Source organism: Phoenix dactylifera, unplaced genomic scaffold, assembly GCF_009389715.1.
Source record: "Phoenix dactylifera cultivar Barhee BC4 unplaced genomic scaffold, palm_55x_up_171113_PBpolish2nd_filt_p 000046F, whole genome shotgun sequence".
NCBI classification, from domain to species: domain Eukaryota; kingdom Viridiplantae; phylum Streptophyta; class Magnoliopsida; order Arecales; family Arecaceae; genus Phoenix; species Phoenix dactylifera.
In genome coordinates this window covers 2,549,769-2,570,449 of record NW_024067669.1, presented here as the reverse complement: position 1 = coordinate 2,570,449, position 20,681 = coordinate 2,549,769, and the positions used below count along the sequence as shown (strand labels likewise).

Genomic DNA, 20,681 nt, shown 5'->3' with positions numbered 1-20,681 from the left:
AATAACAGTTTCATAATAACATAACTAACATATTTTTAATGGATAGATGTGTAAAAAAGAAATTTCATAAGACCATCGTAATGGAGGACAAAAAATAATTTCAAAATTTTATTTTATTTTATATTAAAATAAATATATTTTTTATTAATGGTATTGGAAAAATCGTTATATTAGGAATATTTGTAAAAAAATAATGTTTTATGAAGGTATGAAAATAAATATAAATTTGAAGAGGTATCCACGTAAATTTGAAATTTGAGGAGCGCAACTCCGGTAAAAAAAAAACTCTTATATTTAGGGATCCGAATCTCTGAAAGCATATATCCCTCGCCTTAATCCTACGGTTCTCAGATACCCGGTTACTCTAACCGACTCATCCAACGGTAGGCCACAGTAAAAGAAGGATCGAGGGAGAATTCAAGCGTGGAAGCCGAACCCGATTCCGAGTTAAAATTCTAACTCGAGTTAAGGAACGGTTCAAGACACGCGGCATCGTATCTATAAAAGGAGCTCTCCGGATAAGCCCTCCCACCGCCTAACTTTTCCTCTTTCCCCTTCTAGGGTTAGGGTTTCTTCGAGATATACGATCCTTGCGTCGCCAAACTCTTCTCGATCTCTTCTTCCCCGCTCGCCGATCATGGAGATGGAGTGCCTGACAGAGTTTCCCCACACTCATATGGATCGGCGCCCCAGGAAACGCCCGAGGTTGGGCTGGGACGTCGTGCAGACCCCAAAGGTATTGACTTTTCTTTCCGATTTTGGTACTCCCTTTGTTTTGGCGTTTTCTTGTTCTAATCTGGTAGATCCATCGGAGTTTGTTCGGATCTACGGATTAGATCAGGTATGTTTCGGCTTGTTTATGTTTAGTTAATTTTTATTTTTGGATCTGAGATTTTGATCGACGTTGCTGGATTTGATGAGGATTCTTAACTATTTCTTATAGGACTCGTGAAAGCCTTGGATGTATTAAATTTTCACATGAAAGATACCGGCTTTATAAATTGAATTTATTTAATGGTTCTAGGGTTCGTCAGATCTGTGATACATCAGGTTATTATTGTAGTTTTGAATCAGTAATTTGGAACTTGACGATAGTTTCTTGAAAAAAGTTATTTTTTCGTCATAACTATTGAATTTATAGGATTGTTGAGATCGTCGTTTGATCTTATTTATCTCATAATATTATGATTTAGGCTTCAAGAACATTGGTTCTCTAGTCTGTGGATTTTTTTTTTTTGATTTTGCGGTGATGTAGGAACCATGCAATATAATTATTTTTAATAGAATAAAATATTTTTTATACCAAAAATAGAATAAAATAATTGATGGACTTGATACTAGTAATGTGATTGAATACTATGCGCGTAGAAAATTAGAAATCATATTTTGCTGTCTTTTGTAGACAAGTTTGCTCGCATGGATAAAGGCACCAATTTTGCCAATCTTGAACCTTTTAACTATGGCTATTGTAGTATTAATATAACTGGACAATAAGTAGTGTTGATATCACTTCTTTGTTCTTCAAACGATCATCTAGCTTGCTAATCTGCGGTCCTGATGCATGTATGGTATGATTCGTCTGGCCTCCATGATGGATCTGCTTTGGGATTACAGTCTAGCAAGCTAATTGATTATTTCTTATCCTTGTTTACCCTTTTAATCAGCTTATGTTAAGTAACTTCTATTGTGAACATGTTTATTGCTCAATTGGGATCCTCTGGAACACATTTTAAGGGAGGGAGTTTAGTCATGATTTTGTTTGATGAGTGGAAAAAATGAATGGATGGCTATGTGTAGGCTCAGATAGGAATGTTATGTGGGCAAGAAGTTGGAGATGTGACCAGCTTGATATCTTGGAGGGCACCATCAGACCATACTTCTTCTTCTCTGTATTCGAAGGGAGTGGCTCGAAATGCTTCCCCTCCTCGGAGAGAAGATGATAAAGATGGGCATTACATGTTTGCGCTTGGAGAGAATTTGACCTCTCGCTGTAATTACACTTGACTACCACTGTAAATCTTATATATTCTATGGGCGGTTTGTCACTAGCAGTGTTGGCGGTTTGCTGCATTTCTTCTTCTTCCTGTTCCTTTTTTGGCATTTATGATCAAATTATCTATAGAAATATGTATGATATGGATGCATGAGTAGAGGATATAGTGGTATTGATTTGAACTATCTTTCCAATGTAAAGTGCATCATCTTTTTGTCCATTCTTTTTCCTTCTCATGGATTTATTCTTTTATTACATACATCTAATTTTATATCTAAAACAATTTAGTATCAATACTGTGGCTAGAGTATGCTTTTCGTGCTTGTACTCAGCTAGTTGCCAATGTATTTTTTTTTTTATAGCTAAAGGGCTTCTTTTTTATCTGTTGATTTTTCCTCTTTTTCTGAAAGTTTTGCAAAACTTTGCATTTATTGATTTTGTTTCCCTTGATGTTTTTTTTCTCTGCTGTCATTTCTATGGCTTCTTGTTTTTGCATTTAGTAAGTGTTTTTTTTAAAAACTTGGTTTTTGTATTTTTTTAAAGTTTTAAAGCGTCCAAAATTAAGGTCCGCTCTCTCGGTACCGGACCGGTGTTGCACTAGCATAGTGTCGGTACAGTATGGTACACGATTTTTTTTGGCATGCCGAGTGTCGGTACGGTATCGATACCAAACCAGTATGGTATGGTACGCTCGGTACTGTCCGGTTTGGTATGGCATATTATGGTTAAAACTATTTTGATCTCTTCTCCGTCGTGATTTTGTTGCATCTGTAAACTTCAGAAATTTTTTTGTGTGTTTTCTGTGCATGGTTGCATGTTTTGCATGAATAATATGCTTTTATTTGCCATGTTTACACACTTCTGACTCCAATTTCTTCTTGTGCTTTGGTTGCAGATAAAATCTACAGCAAAATGGGTGAAGGTTAGTTCCTATGCTCCTAATAACCCTCAGCAATAAAGTTTCTTTATTTGCTCCCCATATATTCTTTTTGCTAGATGGTTTTTTATGGTAACATCTGTTTTATTTTGTAGATGGTTTTGCTCCTGATAACATTCAGTAATAAAGTTTCATTATTTGCTCCCTTTATATTCTTTTTCCTAGATGTTTTTTGATAGTAATATCTGTTTTCTTCCTTCATGGTTATGTTTCTCATCATTCCTTCATTGGTAATTTGATGGAGTATCCTAGCTGAGCTTTATTTATATTTAATTTCCTCTTAATAGCTTGTATTCTTATTTCAAATATGTCCTTTTGTTATGTGACAGGTACCTTTGGTCAGGTTTTGGAATGTTGGGATAGAGAAAAGAAAGAAATGGTAGCAATAAAAATTGTCCGTGCCATCAAGAAATATCGGGAGGCTGCAATGATAGAGATTGATGTGCTCCAACAGCTTGGCAGACATGATAGGGGTGGTAACCGGTGAGACATACTTTCGTCTATTTCTTTCCATGAAGGTCTTCTGTTGGTTTGTGTTTTGTTGGTATTTTAGTAGGTTTAAGGTTACATCTGTTTAAGTGGGTGTATTTTTGCAGTTGTGTGCAAATACGGAACTGGTTTGACTATCGTAACCATATTTGTATTGTAAGTATATGATGATCGATTTATGATAGCTTCCCCAATTTACCAAATATCTTTTGGGGTTAAAGTTGTCGGTGAATCTAAATGATTTCAACAGGTATTTGAGAAGCTTGGGCCAAGCTTATATGATTTTCTACGGAAAAATGGTTATCGCCCATTTCCCATTGATCTAGTTCGGGAGCTTGCCAGACAACTGTTGGAATCTGTTGCATGTGTGTAGACGGTTACTTTCACAAATTAAATATTTGCTTTACATTGATGGTTATTAGCTTCTGTATACTATTTAGTCTCCCTTCTTTAGCTTTTGGGTTCTTCTCTTGGCACTCTTTCTGGGTGTTGAATGATAGTTGGTTTTGTTCTTGCATTATATTTGGGTTCCTATTTTGTGTAATTCACTGGTTTGTTTTGTTCCTGCACATATTCTTCAGATCGTTTAGTGGTTTCCATGTGTTAAGAATACTTGTTTCCTTTGCCTCCTTGCAGTTATGCATGACTTAAACCTCATTCACACTGATTTGAAGCCCGAGAACATTCTTCTTGTTTCATCAGAGCACATCAAAGTGCCTGATGGTTCATGCTCCAAGAGATTGCCTAAGTCAAGTGCTATCAAGTTAATTGATTTTGGAAGCACTATTTATGATCACCATGATCATAGCTACATAGTATCAACAAGGCATTATAGGGCTCCTGAGGTTATTCTTGGTATGTACTTGTCATTTTGCCATCTTGGTTTCTTATTTTCCCTATTTGCTCTATAAACGTTGCATTAATTTGATTTTGAAAATATTTCCAACAGGACTTGGATGGAGTTATCCATGTGATATATGGAGTGTAGGCTGTATTCTAGTGGAACTTTGCTCGGTATGCAAGGCTCTATTTGTTATATTCTTCTCACCAGCAGTTCATTCTTCTTGGCATGAACAATTGATAATCTTTTTTTTAAAACAAAAAACTCTTGATGTTTTGTTGTAGGGTGAGGCACTTTTTCAGACCCACGAGAATTTCGAACATCTGGCCATGATGGAGAGAGTATTAGGTCCTCTGCCCCAGCATATGCTGAAAAGAGCTGAGTAAGTGTTTTGTAAATCTGCATGCTGTTAATCCATGTTGTTTCTGTATTCAGAATAAGCAGTCTCCTCTCTCTGATTCAACTCTACCTGTGTAATCGTGTGGCATTTCTTAATTGTTCTTCACTTTCAGCCGACATGCTGAGAAATATATCAAAAGATCTCGGTTGAATTGGCCGGAGGCTGCCACCTCCAGAGAGAGTATCAGAGCTGTTCAGAAGCTGCCTCGCCTTCAGGTATGGATTGCAAGGGTTGTTGAAACTTGAATGCTATCTTCAACTAATTAAAATAAAAAACCACTTCATGAGTTGCCTGTGACTGGTGAACATATTTTATAAGTTTTTTTTATCAATGTGGAGAAGGGTAGCTTACAGATTGAGTGTCCACAATTCTCCTTGTTGGATTGCCCTAGTCTGTAAGATCTGCTTGCGATTTAAATCTATGTGGGTTTTCATTTTGATTGCATAATTGAAAGAATGATGAGATATTTACTGTTTCTCGAATCGAATTTGCTGAATTAACATGGGATATCTTGGAGATCTTAACAGATCCGTACGTTTTGTGCTTATGAATGTAAAATTGATCTGCTCTCTTATCCAATTGTGGTTTTGTTTCCTGTGCAGAACTTGGTGATGCAGCATGTCGATCACTCGGCAGGCGATCTCATTGATCTCTTGCAAGGTCTCCTCAGGTACGACCCCTCCGATAGACTGTCGGCTCATGAATCCCTCAGGCACCCATTCTTTACGAGAGACTTTCATCGGAGGTCATAGGCAGGTTTCTTGAGCCCTCGGGCGCCCATTTTTCCACCAAAGGGGAAAAAAAAAGAAAGAAAAAATCGGCGGATGGGATATTAACCTGCTTTCAAGGTACATACAGTCTACTGTTTGCAGCTTCCGAGGGACTGGAAACTGGTATTGTTGGTGATCTAGGTGCAAGGGTTCTAGAGCTGTCAACCTAACTGATGTGTAACACCATACAAATGTAAATTTGGATGTTTGTTCTGTAGTTTTGTTAAAAAAAACTATGTCAAGTTCGAGGTGAACAACATTGTAGATTTTGAGGGTGAATATTTAATGTGTTCAAAACATGCTCGGCCGGCCTTTTAATGTGTGAATGTTTAACTTGCTTAAGATGGCTTTTAATTGGATTGTGGCTTCCATCCTTCTGATCGTAGCGAAGGCTTTGAACGGTTCATTTGTATGAAAAGATTCTTTAGTAAGAAGCAACTCTGGTGATTAAAGCTAGAATCTTTTGATTTTTTTTATTCAGTGTGGACAAAAAAAAATCTCCTCTTTAATTGTTCAACTACAATCATGCGAACAAGAAGAGGGAAAATGAGAAGGCAGCCCATGTAGTAGTTATATATTTTTCTTTCTCTTTATGTATATATATTTGCAATATTTGAATGAAAGGTCTATAATATTGGATTCATATGGCCAGGACAGAGATAAGGGTGGACTCACCATGGTAACTTACTTTGTTGGGGGCATGTTTAATTGCGGAGATGCGCCTTCTCCATGGATTTGTGCCCCGGACCAAGCATCAAATCCTTATCACGCCTTTGCAGATCCTACACCCACCAAGAGTAAGGAAAGGATCTGTACACCTTATAATGTGTGCAAGCAATTGGTTAACATGCCTCCACTCTGCAAATGCTATGTGGTCACTGAGAGTTTAACATTTATGGATTTTATAATGTGTGCAATTGTACAATCATGCAAAACTAACATGTTTGTTTGAAAATTTTAGAGCTAGCACTGTTTGCTGCAAACTTTTTAGATGGGCCAAAGGAGGTGAACTTGTAGGTAGTTGTTATATTAATTGTTGCATCTAAATTTGTCAGCAATTTGATTTCGTCGACAGAGAGTGAATACAAGATTTGTGACGCAACTATCTTATCTCGATCAAGATAGAACACACTTTCATGATATGGCGGTCTATGATTGACCTACGTAATAGAGCCGGCGATGTAAGTCACGATCGTGCTAAGACGAGAAATGAGAGCATACGGTGCTGGTATGTTTGATTGCAATAACAAGCTAAAAAAAATCCGATGCATACTATTTGATATAAGACGCTATAATTGCAAATAGCATCCCCATGGGTTATAAGTTCAACTCTTGTTTGTATTGCTCAAGAATTTATTATATCCACCTCGACAAGTAAGCGATGCTGACATAGGTTGGGTGGTAGATTCACCTTCCTTCGCACGAACCTAACCATTGGGTCATCCACTGGTCGCTTTGAGATCATTGCAAATGGATAGAAGGTGGAGTTTGGAGTGCGTTGAGATCTGTGCAGTGGGCGATCTCAATGGTGGGTTCACAAAAAGGAAGATGAATCCTTCTTCCATGCAAAAGCTGCAACTTTTATCTTTCTGAAGATATCTATGCAATACGCCCTAACTAGAATTAAGGGCCAAGTCGCCCCGAGGATTCAAGTAAACTTGATTCTTTCACAATATTAATCTCCAAATCTTGCGCTCGCTTGGGAGACTTTTTTTCTAATTCTTTACTTGAAGGGTCTTTTTTATACAGGAATTTTATTATAAACCTTGATATTTTTAACAATTGCAGCCCAACTCCTGTTGCCATCCGACGGGCAACTAAAATTGCTACCATATCTGCTGTGTGTCATGGAACTTGTTTCCGATTTGGATTAAATTATCAAATTTGGATATCCAGGCCCCTCGGCCTCTTACTGCGCATGGGGTTGTGCAGATATAAATGAAAAGTTCCCCTGCTCGGCTGCTCTGCCTACTCTTCAAATCAAACATGAAGCACCGAAGGGTAGAAAGAATAGGATTTCTTCCACCTCTTCCTCCCTTCTCGGAGAAGGAAGAAGAAGATATGGGTGGTCTCGTATCATTCTCGGCAACTTGCCTCCTCCTCCTCCTCATTTCATCTGCAGGCCCTGCTGTTGGAGGAGTGCTTTTCTCCGCTCTTCCTAAGACTCTAATGGTCTCTGCATCCCCCAAACGGGGATACAAGGTATATGATCTCGCTCTTCTCCACTGATGTGATCAAACTACAAACAAAACCAACAAAGTTTTGGATAACAAATTCCATATTCTTCATGAAACCGAGAAAAATTTCATGCGACCGATGGATTTTGGAATATCTTTTTTTTTTTTTCATGTGTTGAAAAGCATGCAGATAAGAGGAAGCAAAGAATAGTTTTCTGGGAAATAAACAACTGCGCCTGAAGGATTTCAATTTCAGATTTGTTAACATATGATGAACACGTAATTGCGTGCTTTCTAGTGTTGGGAGCTGGGGAGGACAAGATCACGGTATCGTGGGGCCTGAACCGGAGTCTGCCTGCGGGGGCTGACGAGGCCTACAAGGAGGTGGAGGTGAGGCTGTGCTACGCTCCGGCGAGCCAGGCCGACCGAGGGTGGCGAAAGACAGACGACGATCTCTCCAAGGACAAGACGTGCCAGTTCGGCGTCGCCGTCCGGCCCTACACCACGACTAATTCGACGAGCTTCGAGTACGAGCTGTCCAGAGAATTGCCTACCGCCACCTACTTTATTAGAGCATACGTCCTCGATTTCGACGGCAAGGTGGTGGCCTACGGCCAGACCACGGACGACCGCAAGGCTGCCGATTTGTTCGAGGTCGTGGAGATCTCCGGCCGGAGTCTCTCGTTGGATATTGCCGCCGGGTGCTTCTCCACCTTCTCGGTTCTGTTGCTGCTGCTGTTCTTCGTGGCTGATAGGAGGAAGAAGGCCAAGGAGTGACTGCTTTTCTTTTTTACTAAACAATTTTTTGGTGTTGAAAATGACTTTCGTAGCATATCTATTTGGATGCAGTCCACTTGTTTTAACAACGATAGATTGATTTTTACACGCTAGATTTCTAATTCATGTCTGAAGTTTGCATAGCATCGCAAGGATGACATGAAGGTGCCCTTCGCCCCCAACAATTCGTGAATGAATAATTATCCTAATTGACCGCTGGAGTTAGATACAGCCACGGATATTTTTGGATGCATCTGCTCTATATTTTTTTCTGGATGGCCTTGGCCTTTTTTGAAGATTTTATAAAATAGAACAGGCTTTATGATGTCTTATTAACTAATGTATATGCCATTCAGAGAGTAGTTGTCATGGTAAATATTTGTATTACTTTTTAGTCTTCTTCCAGCCCCTCCCAACCTCATCGAAAGCCCTCGATTTCATTAGGAACCGTCATCAAACTCTGAAATTGTCATAGAGAAGCCTACAGAAAAGAATCATGCATTCAAATCTGCAACAAACCATAAGATTTTGGCAATTCAGTTTTCTTTCTTTCTCTTTTTTTTCGGTACAGTAAAGGAGGCAAGCCCAAATCCAGTTCCTACAAAACAAGTTCCATAAGCATCAGCTGGCAACAACATAGAAAGTCTGGGTGGAAGAGAATCACCCTTGGTCCAATTAGCATCCGCTTCCAGTCCCTGCGACGCGCGCTTGTCCGCCACCACATTGCCTTCCCGATAGATGCTTCAGATATTTGACAAGCATTCATGCGACCCTGTTCAAGCTTTGCTGCCTTCTAGTTTGAAAAGAATCCAATAGCCTGTCAACATTCAACTCCATTTCGATACTTCCATTCAAGTTTTGGACAAAGCTTGACAAATTTAGTTTAAAAAAAGGAAGAAAACAAAAAAGGCCTTGAGAAATCTCTTGTTAAAGAAACCATAGCATTTTCTCATTTGTTTCATCTTGCTGACCCAAGAGATTTCTGCACCAACCGGACTCAGATGCAAACGGCTGGAGGGGAGTTGATAAAAAGTAGAATTAGCTCACGAATAGCATCTTAAAGGCTACGATGAAGCAGGAAGTTGCAGAAAATATTTAAGTACGACAAAACATAGTTTTAGACTATCAAAGTAAATTTAGGTTACATTATAGTCCGCCTACTTGCCTTGACATGGAAAAAAGCAAATCTTACACTGCATCAAGGCAGCAATAAATAATGTGAAGAAAATGTTATCATCATTATCCGTGATTTATCACCACATTTTCTGGCAGCAAAAATGAACAAGGATTAAAAAGGAAAAAGAACAAGTTATTGCTATGTTTACTGATGTTAAATAATAAAAAAAAAAACAACCCAACCCAAGCATTCACACCAGCAGCATTCACCATCTCTCCCTAGACATCGACCTGAAAATGAGAGAAACAAAAGAAAATAAGATAAAGTGAATTAGCAAAGATATGCCAAATAAACACCATTGACTTACGAAATGGCACCATGATTATTAAATCACAAACTTGGGCTATCTAAGCAAAGCAAATTATGAACAAGATGGAGTCTTGAACACTTTTCATCACATGCGCTGCACCATTAAGTCGATAGATAACCTCCTCCCACATTTTAGAAGGAAGTGGAAAACACTGCCCACCCATTGGCATTTCAACATGTCTTCAGACTAGACTTTAAAGAACAGCTTACTGAATGGCTGACTGGATTCTTAAGAACTCTCTCTATAAATCACAAAGGGAACTGCTCAACTGTATGGATAAAAATCATTAAATGCATGATGTCTGAAAGGTCAACCGATCAAGATGACATTCCTTTAAGGGGCAAAAAAAAAACCAAAAAAAAAAAAGGCAATTGAGCTGCAACATCACCAAATGTTTTTAAGTAAAATATCCAAACTAGCTTTCTTTTTTTTTTCCTGGTGTGCGCAAGGATGCAGCCATTATGGGGTCTAGAGATGGTCAGATCTATGTAGCCTTATCCCTGTGCGCTGAGAGGGTATTTCGGTGTTTCAAACTTATGACCTACAGATTACAATGAAGCAACCTTATCATTGCGCCACACTTCACAATCTTGAAACTTGAATGGTATTCCTTGTGTTAAAAATCAAGAATTGTGCCAGGGCACTAGCTGACCATGCTTTTACTTATAATTAACTGAATATAAAATCAACAAAAGTCTGACACACAGAATGAAAGAAAGTAGCAGCAACATAAGCCCATGACCGTTAACTGCAAAAAATATACCTGTCCATATTTCTGCTGTCAAAGAAGCTTCTCTCTCTACCCCCATGAAATCCTCGTCTATCATCAACAGGCCTGGACCAGATATCTCCCATGCCACCACGGGATCGAGGTCTATCCGTGAAATCAATGCTTCTTGACTCCTCAGACAAACCAGACTGAGATGGTGGCCTAGTAGAGGATGAATCGCTACTGCCAGCTCCAGAGCTAGGCCTGATGTTGCTGGTAGCTCTTTGACCAAACCTTACCTTGTCATCCAAGTGACGTATAAGCATCTCCAGGTCTCTCTCTTTGCTAAGTATCTGCTCATGTAGACTGGATAAGTCTTCAGCGGATAACTGTGCAGATTTTCCATTCTGATTCTGCTCAGTTTCGTTAGTCAGTGCCTTCAGATGATTGATCTCTATTCTCAGCATCTTCTCTTCATCTGTCTCAGGTCTGAAGAATTCGATATCAAAAGAACATTAAACATGTCCTGACAAAGCGGCGTCATCCAGAAACATAAGACAATTCAGTCATAAATCTGGTGCTGTTGAATAATGTGAGGAAATTTAATCAAAGCAACATGGAGGAAATCTCATCACCGTATCATGGACTGTATACAAAAAGACTATCCTACCAATAAGCTAAAACTTTTATATATCAAAACTGAAAATATGAACCCTGATCACTCTTTAGAAATTAATTGCATACAACAATCATGGAGTACTCATGCTGGTACATGACAAAAATTGCATATCAAATGTATTATGTAAACTCTAAGAATCACAATTTTTCCAAATTCAGCTATTTTGATCTAAATGGTTGAAAACAAAAACTCTTAAAAATGCCTTAGTCATGAATCCAGAACTGATACTAGTCATTGTTATGCAGGACTAGCTGCATGATCTATTCTTATTCTTAAGTGAGAGACAAATAGGGCTGTACAGATCAAGGTCCGCCATACCGGGTCCGGTAGGCGCACCGGTTGCCTACCAGACCGGTACGGGCCGGTTCGTACCGTGCTCTGGGCGGTACGAACCGGGAAGCTCTTCCCCGCCGGAACCGGAGAAGAAGAAGAGAACCAGAGAGAGCGCGGGGAAGAGAGGGAGGGAGCCCACCTTCAGCTGCCATCAGAGAGCCGCGGAGGGGCATCGGAGGCCGGTGGGGGGCGGCGGAGCCCGGCGGGGGACGGGGGAACCCGCGGGGGCGCTGCGGAGGCCGAGGCCGCGTCCAAAATTTAGAAATTTTTAAGTGAAGTCGGCAACCGATTTGCCGACTTCACTTAAAATCCCCAAATTAAAAAACGCGGCCGCGGCCTCCGCAGCGCCCCCGCGGGTTCCCCCGTCCCCCGCCGGGCTGCGCCGCCCCCACCGGCCTCCGACGCCCCTTCGCGGCTCTTCGATGGCGGCCGAAGGTGGGCTCCCTCCCTCTCTTCCCCACGCTCTCTCTTTTTCTCCTCGTCTTCTTCGTCTCCGGCAAGGAACCGGCCTGTACCGGTTTCCACGGCTCCGGCGTACCGGTAGCTGGCCGAACCGGTTTGTACCGGCCCGTACCGGCCGGTACGGGCCGGTTCGGCATACGCTGGTACAGATTTTATTTTTAACAAGATATGAACATGACCTATATCAGTCCGGTATGGTACGATATCATATAGTAATGACACATGGTACAGAAGATGGTTTTACTGTAAAACTTAAGAGGGAGGATGGAGGCATAGGAGAAGGGGGTCCAGCATCCTATCATGGTTGGCGGAGATAGTGGTGGTGGATGTGGTGGAGCCCATGGAGGCCAAATGAGTAGATGTAGGCACCAACATTGAAGGCGAGCTCAATGAGGTCGGTACCCGGGCCAAGGAGATTGACAAGGGTGGGTAAAAGAGAGAGAGAGAGGGAGACGAATAGAGAAGAAGAGATCCTGATAGAGGGCTAGGACAACTAAATGCCGTAACTAGGCACAACCTGTTAGTACCATCTGAAATCAGGTGGAACCAGTCGATTCGGCCTGATTCACCACATCCCTCATTTAGAGAGATTCAACTATTTCAGTCCTGGCTGGTTGCTACAGTATGCCTAGAACCCAGAGATTTGGGATGGTTTGGCCAACCTTGATTTTTGGGCTGCAAAAGAGATAGCTAGCAACTTGCATGGAGTAGAACAAAGAGCAAACAAGAGAGAAAAGTAAGGAGAATAGAGAAAAGAGAGAAAAAGATGAAACAACACAAAACGAGATATTTAAAATATAAGGAAAATGGAAACAAGGAGAGTAGCTATCCTATTTCCTCCTACTCTCAAGATGACTTCCCCCAAAGGTCTTACCACCTCTTTCAATTACATTTATAAGTTGAACGCAAGAATTTAGCATTCCCCTCAAGATAGCTCCAGTCCTCTTAACATTTAATAGTGGAGACATAATAAGGCTGTGATTCAAAATTGCATGTCTTCTAAAGGCTGATAAATATCTGGTTTCTGTTTCTCCGTTTCCCATACCAAGTTTTCTTTAATTTTGGCTGTGTTACATTCAGCCAAGGGCTTTGATCTTTACAAAAGAATGGAGACTTGCTTTGCCTTGCCAATTTTCAGTTAAGAATCTGAAAGAAAATAAGGTTTCCATATTCAAGTCAGTTTAAAATTCAATATCTAATTCAGGATTTCACGAGCAATTGAATCAGATCTGCATCAAACTAGGACATCAAATCGGAACGAAGGCCCTAAGGTCCAGCATCGTTAGCAGGTCAGCAACATCTGCAAGATGTTGATGAATGCCAATCGGAAAGACAAACTCAACAGTATGGTACTCGGTTAAAACATGTTGATAAGTGGTTGCTTCACCTAATATCAAGTTTTGATTCACATTTGACCTTCCACAATCTAAGGGCAAAGGTAGACCTAGAATTCCATCTTCTCTGTTATTTTTGACGAGAAGGAAACTCTGAAGTAACTTTAAAGGTTGGATAAACAACCATGCCTATCTATGCAGGTTAGGACAATATTAAGTTGATTTTCTAAACCATGAAAATTATTTTGCTGATCTATAAGTGAGCGAACAACATCCAGCCGCATTCCAGATTCATGAACAATCAGGTGCTTATTTTCCTACTTATAGGCAGCATATCCAAAGTTCTGGCACCCTGGACAGCATACTGATGATTTTAGTGATGTGAATGAAAGGTCAGGGCTTACTAGAAGCCCTTGTACAAAGCCAACTTGACCAACCAAGACAAAGGGCTTGTTTGGTTTGGTGTAAGTGGGCCAAACGGGAGCCCACTTCACTGGAGTTGGTTCGGCTCCCCTTGGGCCAAAGCCACTTCAGGCCTTTTCTCCCTTAAATTGGGCCAAGTGGGAACTTAGTTCAGCTCCAGTTCAGGCCAACCAAATGCCCAAAGCGAGCTCCTCTGGCACGAACTGAGTTTAGATACCCAATTATGGGCAACCAAGCAGGCCCAAAGTTAATCACAGCTCAATCTAAATTTCAAACGCATGGGATTTTCTTACTAATAATGATCGAGCATCATCGCTAAATTATCTACAAGAGTGGCAACATGGAAATGTCAAAGGAAGCCATACCAAGGAGACATAGCCACCTTAGCAAATGATGTGTGTGTATTTAGAAGACATGATATTTTGTTAAATTTCAGAATCATTAAATAGTTGGAGGTTTCAGGTTTCCACGAATATAACCAAGAATCTTTTGGCTAATGAAGGATCATGAAAAATTGGGTTTCTCAATAATTCAAACACTAGCTATGAGTGTTTTCTAAATAATTCAGAAAATAGCTAACGGTAACTTGAATAGAATGATTCCCAAACTACAGCAATCAAACAAGTCTAAGCATGCACATAGATCAAGTCAACCAGCTTAGCCAAGATGCAGCCACTCCAATTTTTTTAAGATATGTAGGTCATATCCAGGCCAATAAAGCATAACCCCTTCTAGAAAATGGGATTGGGGTCATTATTTTTTCTCGTAGCCCTTTTTACAAGGATTGGCCTGGCCTGGCCTAACCTAATTTTTTCCCCAAAGAACCTGAGAAGGACAGATCAGGCTCCCCATATCTAAAACAGGTTGGATTTAGCTCATACTGGACTAATTTTGGATCCGATCTGTTTGCAAACCTAAACAGCATATTAAGGGACAATGCTAGCCCATGGCCAGGCAAGAAGAGACATATAAACCAATAACAAGGTAGCAACTAGACCAGAAAGAGATTCCCTCAAAGAAAACATCGTATTCTAGACTAAGTCAACAATCAAATATAAAGTCTCTCCAAGTGTACCTCCATTCAAGTGATCAAGATTAACATCTTATTTGTTCATTTTGCTCTCTTCTTTCATCTGCAACACTATAGGCACATGTGATGCAGCTCAAGTAATGACAACAAGTCGAAATTATCTAAAACAAGGACAAGTAGGTGTTCGTATCTTAAGTGCATCTCATAGAGCCTTAGGTCCCTGTCCTACTTTCCTAATTGGAAAAATAGGTGCTTTTGGCATACAGTTGCACTCATATCTTCCACTTGATTTTTAAGCCACCATCTTAGTTTCCTAAATAACCCAACATTTAAAACGGTGTTAAATGGATGTCCTTACACTAGCTCAATACTTCAATACCAACATCTATTACGTTTCACATTACAACAATGCTCATATTTGGCCAATTCTAGAAACATCATGTATCTATCACTTATTATCTTGAAACAAGCAGTTGTACCCTCTAAATAAAGATTGTTGGCGGTCCTTTTCAAGAAATCTACCAATTAATATTACTCTATTTTGACATTCTCCTCCATTGCTCATTTGCCTATTCACCAAGGTTTTAGGACTCGTTCGACCCCTCCGTCAAAGTTTTGGTTCCAGTAGTTTCACTCCGAGTTTCGAAATTTCAGTCCAAAAAAACAGTTGAAAAAACCCAAAGATTGAGAGAAAATAAAAATAAAAAATTGAAGTCAATTTATTTCACCTCTTTTCATTATGTTTTAAGTTATCTAGGATTATAATGTAGTCCAGACAGTTTCAGGCTGAAAGTAAACAATGTTGAGGCTTAGTAGCTTTAATATATCACATGAATGTGCTAATCTCTTAAGCAAAATACCAGTATCACTCAATCAATCATAAATTAACAAGACAAGTATGTAAGAGTATAAAATAAGTTAGATTTACTTATTCAATACCACATACTTTTGCAAGGTCGACATTAAATTAATGGTGACCATCATCATCATCATCAAGTGGGTGAGCAAAATGATATTCTTTATATAATAATTATTTTTTGTAAAACATAATGTACTAGCTACTTACAATAATCTTTTTAAAGTACTAATAATAAAAACTATTTTACAGGCCTCTGCCTGTCACATAATATATTTATTATATATTCATTTAACTCAAGAAAGAAAAAGAAAATGCATTGAAAATTGGTACCACATAACCTAAGAACTTAAATAAATAAAAAGGTGACTAAAATATGATAGTAAACAACGAAACAAATCTACGAAAAAAAGCATCTATGGCTAGTTTTGGTCAGCTTTGGCTGAAACTCACCAGAATCTCGAAGATCAAAACCTCCAAAACTCAACCGAAACCTCAAACTGGGTCAAGTTTGGTTTGGTCTTGTTCAAAATGGATTAGTGCTAACCAAAACTTATAATTTGCACTACACTAATAGGTATAGCCTCCTTCAGCTTTGACATAGTACATAGTTTTCTTCTATCAATTGATAACAAGAAATAAAATACCTAACTAGAAACAAGTCCTATACATAGTTCTCAAGGTACCATTCTCCATAATTGTTAAGAACCTCAAATTTTATCCCAGGTTTATTGGTGCAGTATGTGTTCCTAGGGCCAAAGGGACTCATGGGAAGCACTAAGCTTCATGAAAAATCACTTATAATAAGATAATTTCAACACGCAATTGTTTAGCTGCACAGATTCATTAATACGTTTGCAAATGGGTCAGGTCAACCCATGATCTGACACAACAACAAATTGGACCGACCCTTATATGAAGAATGATCCAGCACAAAATCCTAACCCATATGAACTATGTTGTCAGGATCATAATTGAGTCGTAAATCATATAAAGGGTTAAATCAGGCAGTGTTGTGGATTGAGTCACTCATCATAAGAGTGTCTGATTTATTCAAAAAACTCAAAATATAAAAGAAGTGTGAAAATTGAAAGAAAAATGATAAACAATGAATAAAATGAATGAAGAATGAAAGCATTATATATAAGAACTTTAGTTTTTACCATCAAAAACCCATATATAGCAATGCAAAATGAAACAATCATCATGTAAACTTATCCAAGATACTTTTTTACTACCTATAAGCTCAATCATCCCTTTACGTAGGATATTTCTAAGAAACAAAAGTAGGCTTTAAGAAATAGTTGTACAAATACGAAAGATATGTCTCTTAAGCATAAATTCCATATAACTCCAAAATATTTTGTTTCTTTACTTTCTATAAGTCAAAAACTAAAATGAGCTTGCTAATTTTATGAGGTCGAGCTTATTAGAGACAAATAAGTAATTGTAAAAGCTATATAATCCAAAATATTAAATAAAACAAAAATCCACATGAGTTAATATGTATGTAACATGATCCAATTAGATCATATGATTCGAGGGATTGTACAATGCATAACAGATCTAGATATCGCAATTCTAATTGACTCTGATCATTTAGTGCCATTTTAATCAAGGCCATTTTAATGAATCGGATATGGATTGTAAGGCTTTAACAACAATGCAAGAAGAAAATCAGGCAAGGTCTGGGTTTTCTAGTCCCTACTCAGTCCGCACATTTCTCAAGTCTAATCTGAGTCACATGGTGCATTAGCAACAAAATCCACTTATACAAAGCCCTTATAACCAAGCTTATAAATAACGTGGGATGGGGCAAAGCAATCGGTTTCTTCGGGGAATCAAATGCCCTGCATCCCAACACTCAGGATGGTGGGTATCATGTCGTCAATCTAAATATTTGCAATTGGTGAATACCTCAAATTTTTGCATATTTCTCATTCTGTTGTTAATGCAGACAAAAATTTTAAGACTACACAACCAACGACCCTATGAGCAAATATGTTAGCTTCCTTGTTATGAAGCCACAAAGGCTGCACGGGCAGCTTAGGTGTCATTCCTAAACAATCAAAATATCCAGCATAGAAATTAAAAAATTTCCTATATGAACCTCTTTATGGAACAAAACTGACACTCAACAAATGATGATGAAAACAATCAATTCAAAGTTTCCAAGATGCCGACTTTATATGCAAGCAATAAGTATCAATTAAGAATTATACGCTGCTTTAAATACAATGATGCACTATGATCTCAGCATACTGCATTTGGAGACAGGAAACCAGAAAATGTTGCTACTGCTAGACTAATAAAGAAAACATAAAAACACATATTAAAAAGGTAGTCGGGATTGTTGAGATATAGATAGAGAGTCCATACCTGTCAACACTGCAATGCTCTAGCTCCAGATCAATCTTCCTCCAATCTTTACCCCGCTCCTGCAACAGAACCTCTCGGGGCTTGGCATCACCAAAAGGGTTCACCTTCGGCCGAGATTTGGGGGCTTCATCTGCTGCTGCTGCTGCTTGTGAACCAGGGCTCCCAGGCCTGCTTGACTGTGCACTAGAAGGCCTGCTCGAATGCGAGCTAGTCGGCCGGCTTGCCTTTATGGAATCAATCTCAGAATCTATCTTCATCCAATCCACCCCTTTCTTTGCCAAAACCTCCTCTCTTGGCCGCGCAAAACCAAACGGGCTAGGACGAGTTCTCACAGGCTCACTCGGTGCTCCCACATCCCCCTTCGGTGGATCCAAGATGAGTCTTGGCCTCTCCTCGTTGTTGGGCAGAGGTCCTCCACCTGTCCTCCCCCACCGGTCGAAATCGGATGGAGAACGAGAATCCCTGAACCCCGATCCAAAGCTGGGGTACCTGGAAGGGAGAGGCTTCTTCCCGGCAGCCCAGTTATCCACCTCGACAGCCCTCGATGAACCTCCACTACCAAGCGAGCTATATCGATCAGAGCGTCCGGAATCGATCGGTGCAGGAGCAAAGGATTTCTTCCCAATAGCCCAGTTATCAACCTCGTCAGCCCTCGATCGGAGGTCCAAATCGGAAACCCTAGCCGGCGGTCCCCGCCTCGGCTCCTCATCAAAACCACCGTATGACCTCCTGCCGCCACCAGCGCCACTCCAGGAACCTTCCCCGTCGTCGGATCTGCGACCAGGGAAACCCCCACGGGATCCACCGCCGTAGTTCCGGAACCCGCCGCCAAGGCGGCCGTGCTCGAGCTCCTCCTGGGAGCGCTCTCGAGGACCAGTTGGGAGGCGGAGCATCTCGTCCGGGGTGAGGCCCCTGGGCTCGGAGAAAGATTCCCCGCGGCCGCCGCCGATATAGGAAGTGGCGAACTGCGATAGAGGCATGGCGACGTGCTTCTTCTTCTTGGGCTTGGTGGCGGCCGCCTCCTTGAGGCTGGGGAAGCTCTGGGCGGGCTCGTTGGCGAGGACGGTGCCCGCGGTGCCGAAGGCGGAGGAGGAAGCTTCCTCGGCCCCCGCCTGCTCGAGCTCCTCCGCCTCCGCGCGCTCGGCATCGAGCGCCCAGGCGCCGACTCCGCCCCAGGCCTTGGACATTTCTCCTTCCTTCGAGACTGGATCTGAGAAGACGATGAGATTAGTATCAGGGTTAGGGTTTCGATAGCGAGAGGAGCCGGAGCACAGCTAACATGCGCCGGGGGGGGATAGGGTGGCTCGCCTTAGCATCAATTTTTATTTTAGTATTGCTTTCTCTTGCAATCTTTCATTATATATACATAAGGTCAATATTCCCTCTTTGTCTAATTACTTCTCATAGTTTTATTCACTCTCCCACCAATAAATATGCATGGTTTCTTATCATTAGCATCTGAGCCAACTAACAAATTCTTTATCCTCTCCCACTATTATGATCGATATAAAAGATACGAAAGAACCTCGATTAGCATAACATTTCTTATATAAATTAAAGATTATGGTCACATATTCCATAGTTGCAGTTGGTTTAGAAAGTATAATTTACTTTTCAAAAAATTGTTGGATAATAAAAATAAAAAAAATTACAAAAAGGAGAAATTAATTGATAAAATGGATTTTTTCAAAAAAGTAAAAATTATACCTAATATAAATTTTTGAACAATCATACGTTGTATTCAAAATTTCCAATATTCACGGAAACACTTTGCTCGTGATAGTGTAATATACGATTATTTTTGATTTTATATTTCTAACCTAAAATGTTGAAGTTTACATCTTATGTAAAACATCTTAAATGCCTATATAGAAAAAGCTGAATGCGAAGAAATACAATCACCCAATCAAAAGCAGGCTCTCGTTTGTATTTTCAACGACGGTTTAGACAACACATTTAGACATTTCTTTTCCAAAAAATCCTATAATTGAATAGTTATGCTAGTTGTATGAAGTGCCAACAAGAGATAAGGCACATTTTAGTTTCACTTAGTGACATTTTCTAAGGTGTCTCAAAGTTTTTAACACTTTGGAGAGCTTAGAGTTGAAAGCTAAACAGCAAGTAGAGAGAACATTTTTGTCAAGTCCATTGCCTAAGAATATTTGTTCTCACTCCTGCTCTTATTTCTACGATCATTTTTTTGCAATATATATATATATATATATATAGTAGAAATTGTTTTCATTTCAAGTTTGTCTCCTTATTTTGTCAGCATCTTAGATAGATTACCTTAGAATCTGATGTTGCTAATATCCCGTTCCAATGAACCGTATGTCGCTAGCATATTTAGATAGCAAGATTCTCAGAGATTGTAGAGTATAACCTTGACTTGTTTTTCCCTTTTCATTTGAGATGATGGAATTAATTTGAAGCATGAATTATACACTTGTTACTACCTACAATGTTATTCTTGGAATATATTGTTGATTGTATGTGTTTTAGTGTAGATAGGATGTGTTGATTGCTAAACATAATGCAATTATAATTTCTGTTGTATATTATTATTTACATGTTGATTTATGTTTTGATCATTTATATTATTATT

The 20,681-nt window shown here is 39.7% G+C and overlaps 3 protein-coding genes across 5 annotated transcripts; 2 read left to right on the top strand and 1 right to left on the bottom strand.

Moving 5' to 3' along the window:
- The first annotated feature begins 513 nt into the window (after positions 1-513).
- Positions 514-5,787, top strand: LOC103712277 (serine/threonine-protein kinase AFC2-like). Of its 3 annotated transcripts, XM_008798758.3 has the most exons (11): positions 514-736; positions 1,798-1,990; positions 2,889-2,915; positions 3,260-3,413; positions 3,527-3,575; positions 3,670-3,784; positions 4,056-4,274; positions 4,369-4,433; positions 4,545-4,642; positions 4,773-4,875; positions 5,263-5,787. In XM_008798758.3, the coding sequence occupies exons 1-11, from the start codon at positions 638-640 to the stop codon at positions 5,410-5,412; spliced, it is 1,272 nt and encodes a 423-aa protein (XP_008796980.2). In that variant the 5' UTR covers positions 514-637; the 3' UTR covers positions 5,413-5,787. The 3 variants fall into 3 exon arrangements, with proteins under 3 accessions (XP_008796980.2, XP_008796986.2, XP_026662646.2); XM_008798764.4 differs by lacking the exon at positions 1,798-1,990 and having other exon boundaries at positions 518-736; XM_026806845.2 differs by lacking the exons at positions 1,798-1,990; positions 3,527-3,575; positions 3,670-3,784 and having other exon boundaries at positions 519-736.
- Positions 5,788-6,639: 852 nt separating this feature from the next.
- On the top strand, positions 6,640-8,688 carry LOC103713555 (high-affinity nitrate transporter-activating protein 2.1-like). Its single transcript, XM_039116070.1, has 2 exons — positions 6,640-6,658; positions 7,864-8,688. The coding sequence occupies exons 1-2, from the start codon at positions 6,640-6,642 to the stop codon at positions 8,382-8,384; spliced, it is 540 nt and encodes a 179-aa protein (XP_038971998.1). The 3' UTR covers positions 8,385-8,688.
- A 778-nt stretch (positions 8,689-9,466) lies between these two features.
- LOC103712266 (eukaryotic translation initiation factor 4B2-like) lies at positions 9,467-19,400 on the bottom strand. The gene is made up of 3 exons (XM_008798747.4): positions 18,077-19,400; positions 10,635-11,069; positions 9,467-9,791 (listed from the first exon to the last, which is right to left on the bottom strand). Exons 1-3 carry the CDS (start codon positions 19,261-19,263, stop codon positions 9,767-9,769), a joined length of 1,647 nt encoding a protein of 548 aa, XP_008796969.2. The 5' UTR covers positions 19,264-19,400; the 3' UTR covers positions 9,467-9,766.
- Between the last annotated feature and the right edge of the window lie 1,281 nt (positions 19,401-20,681).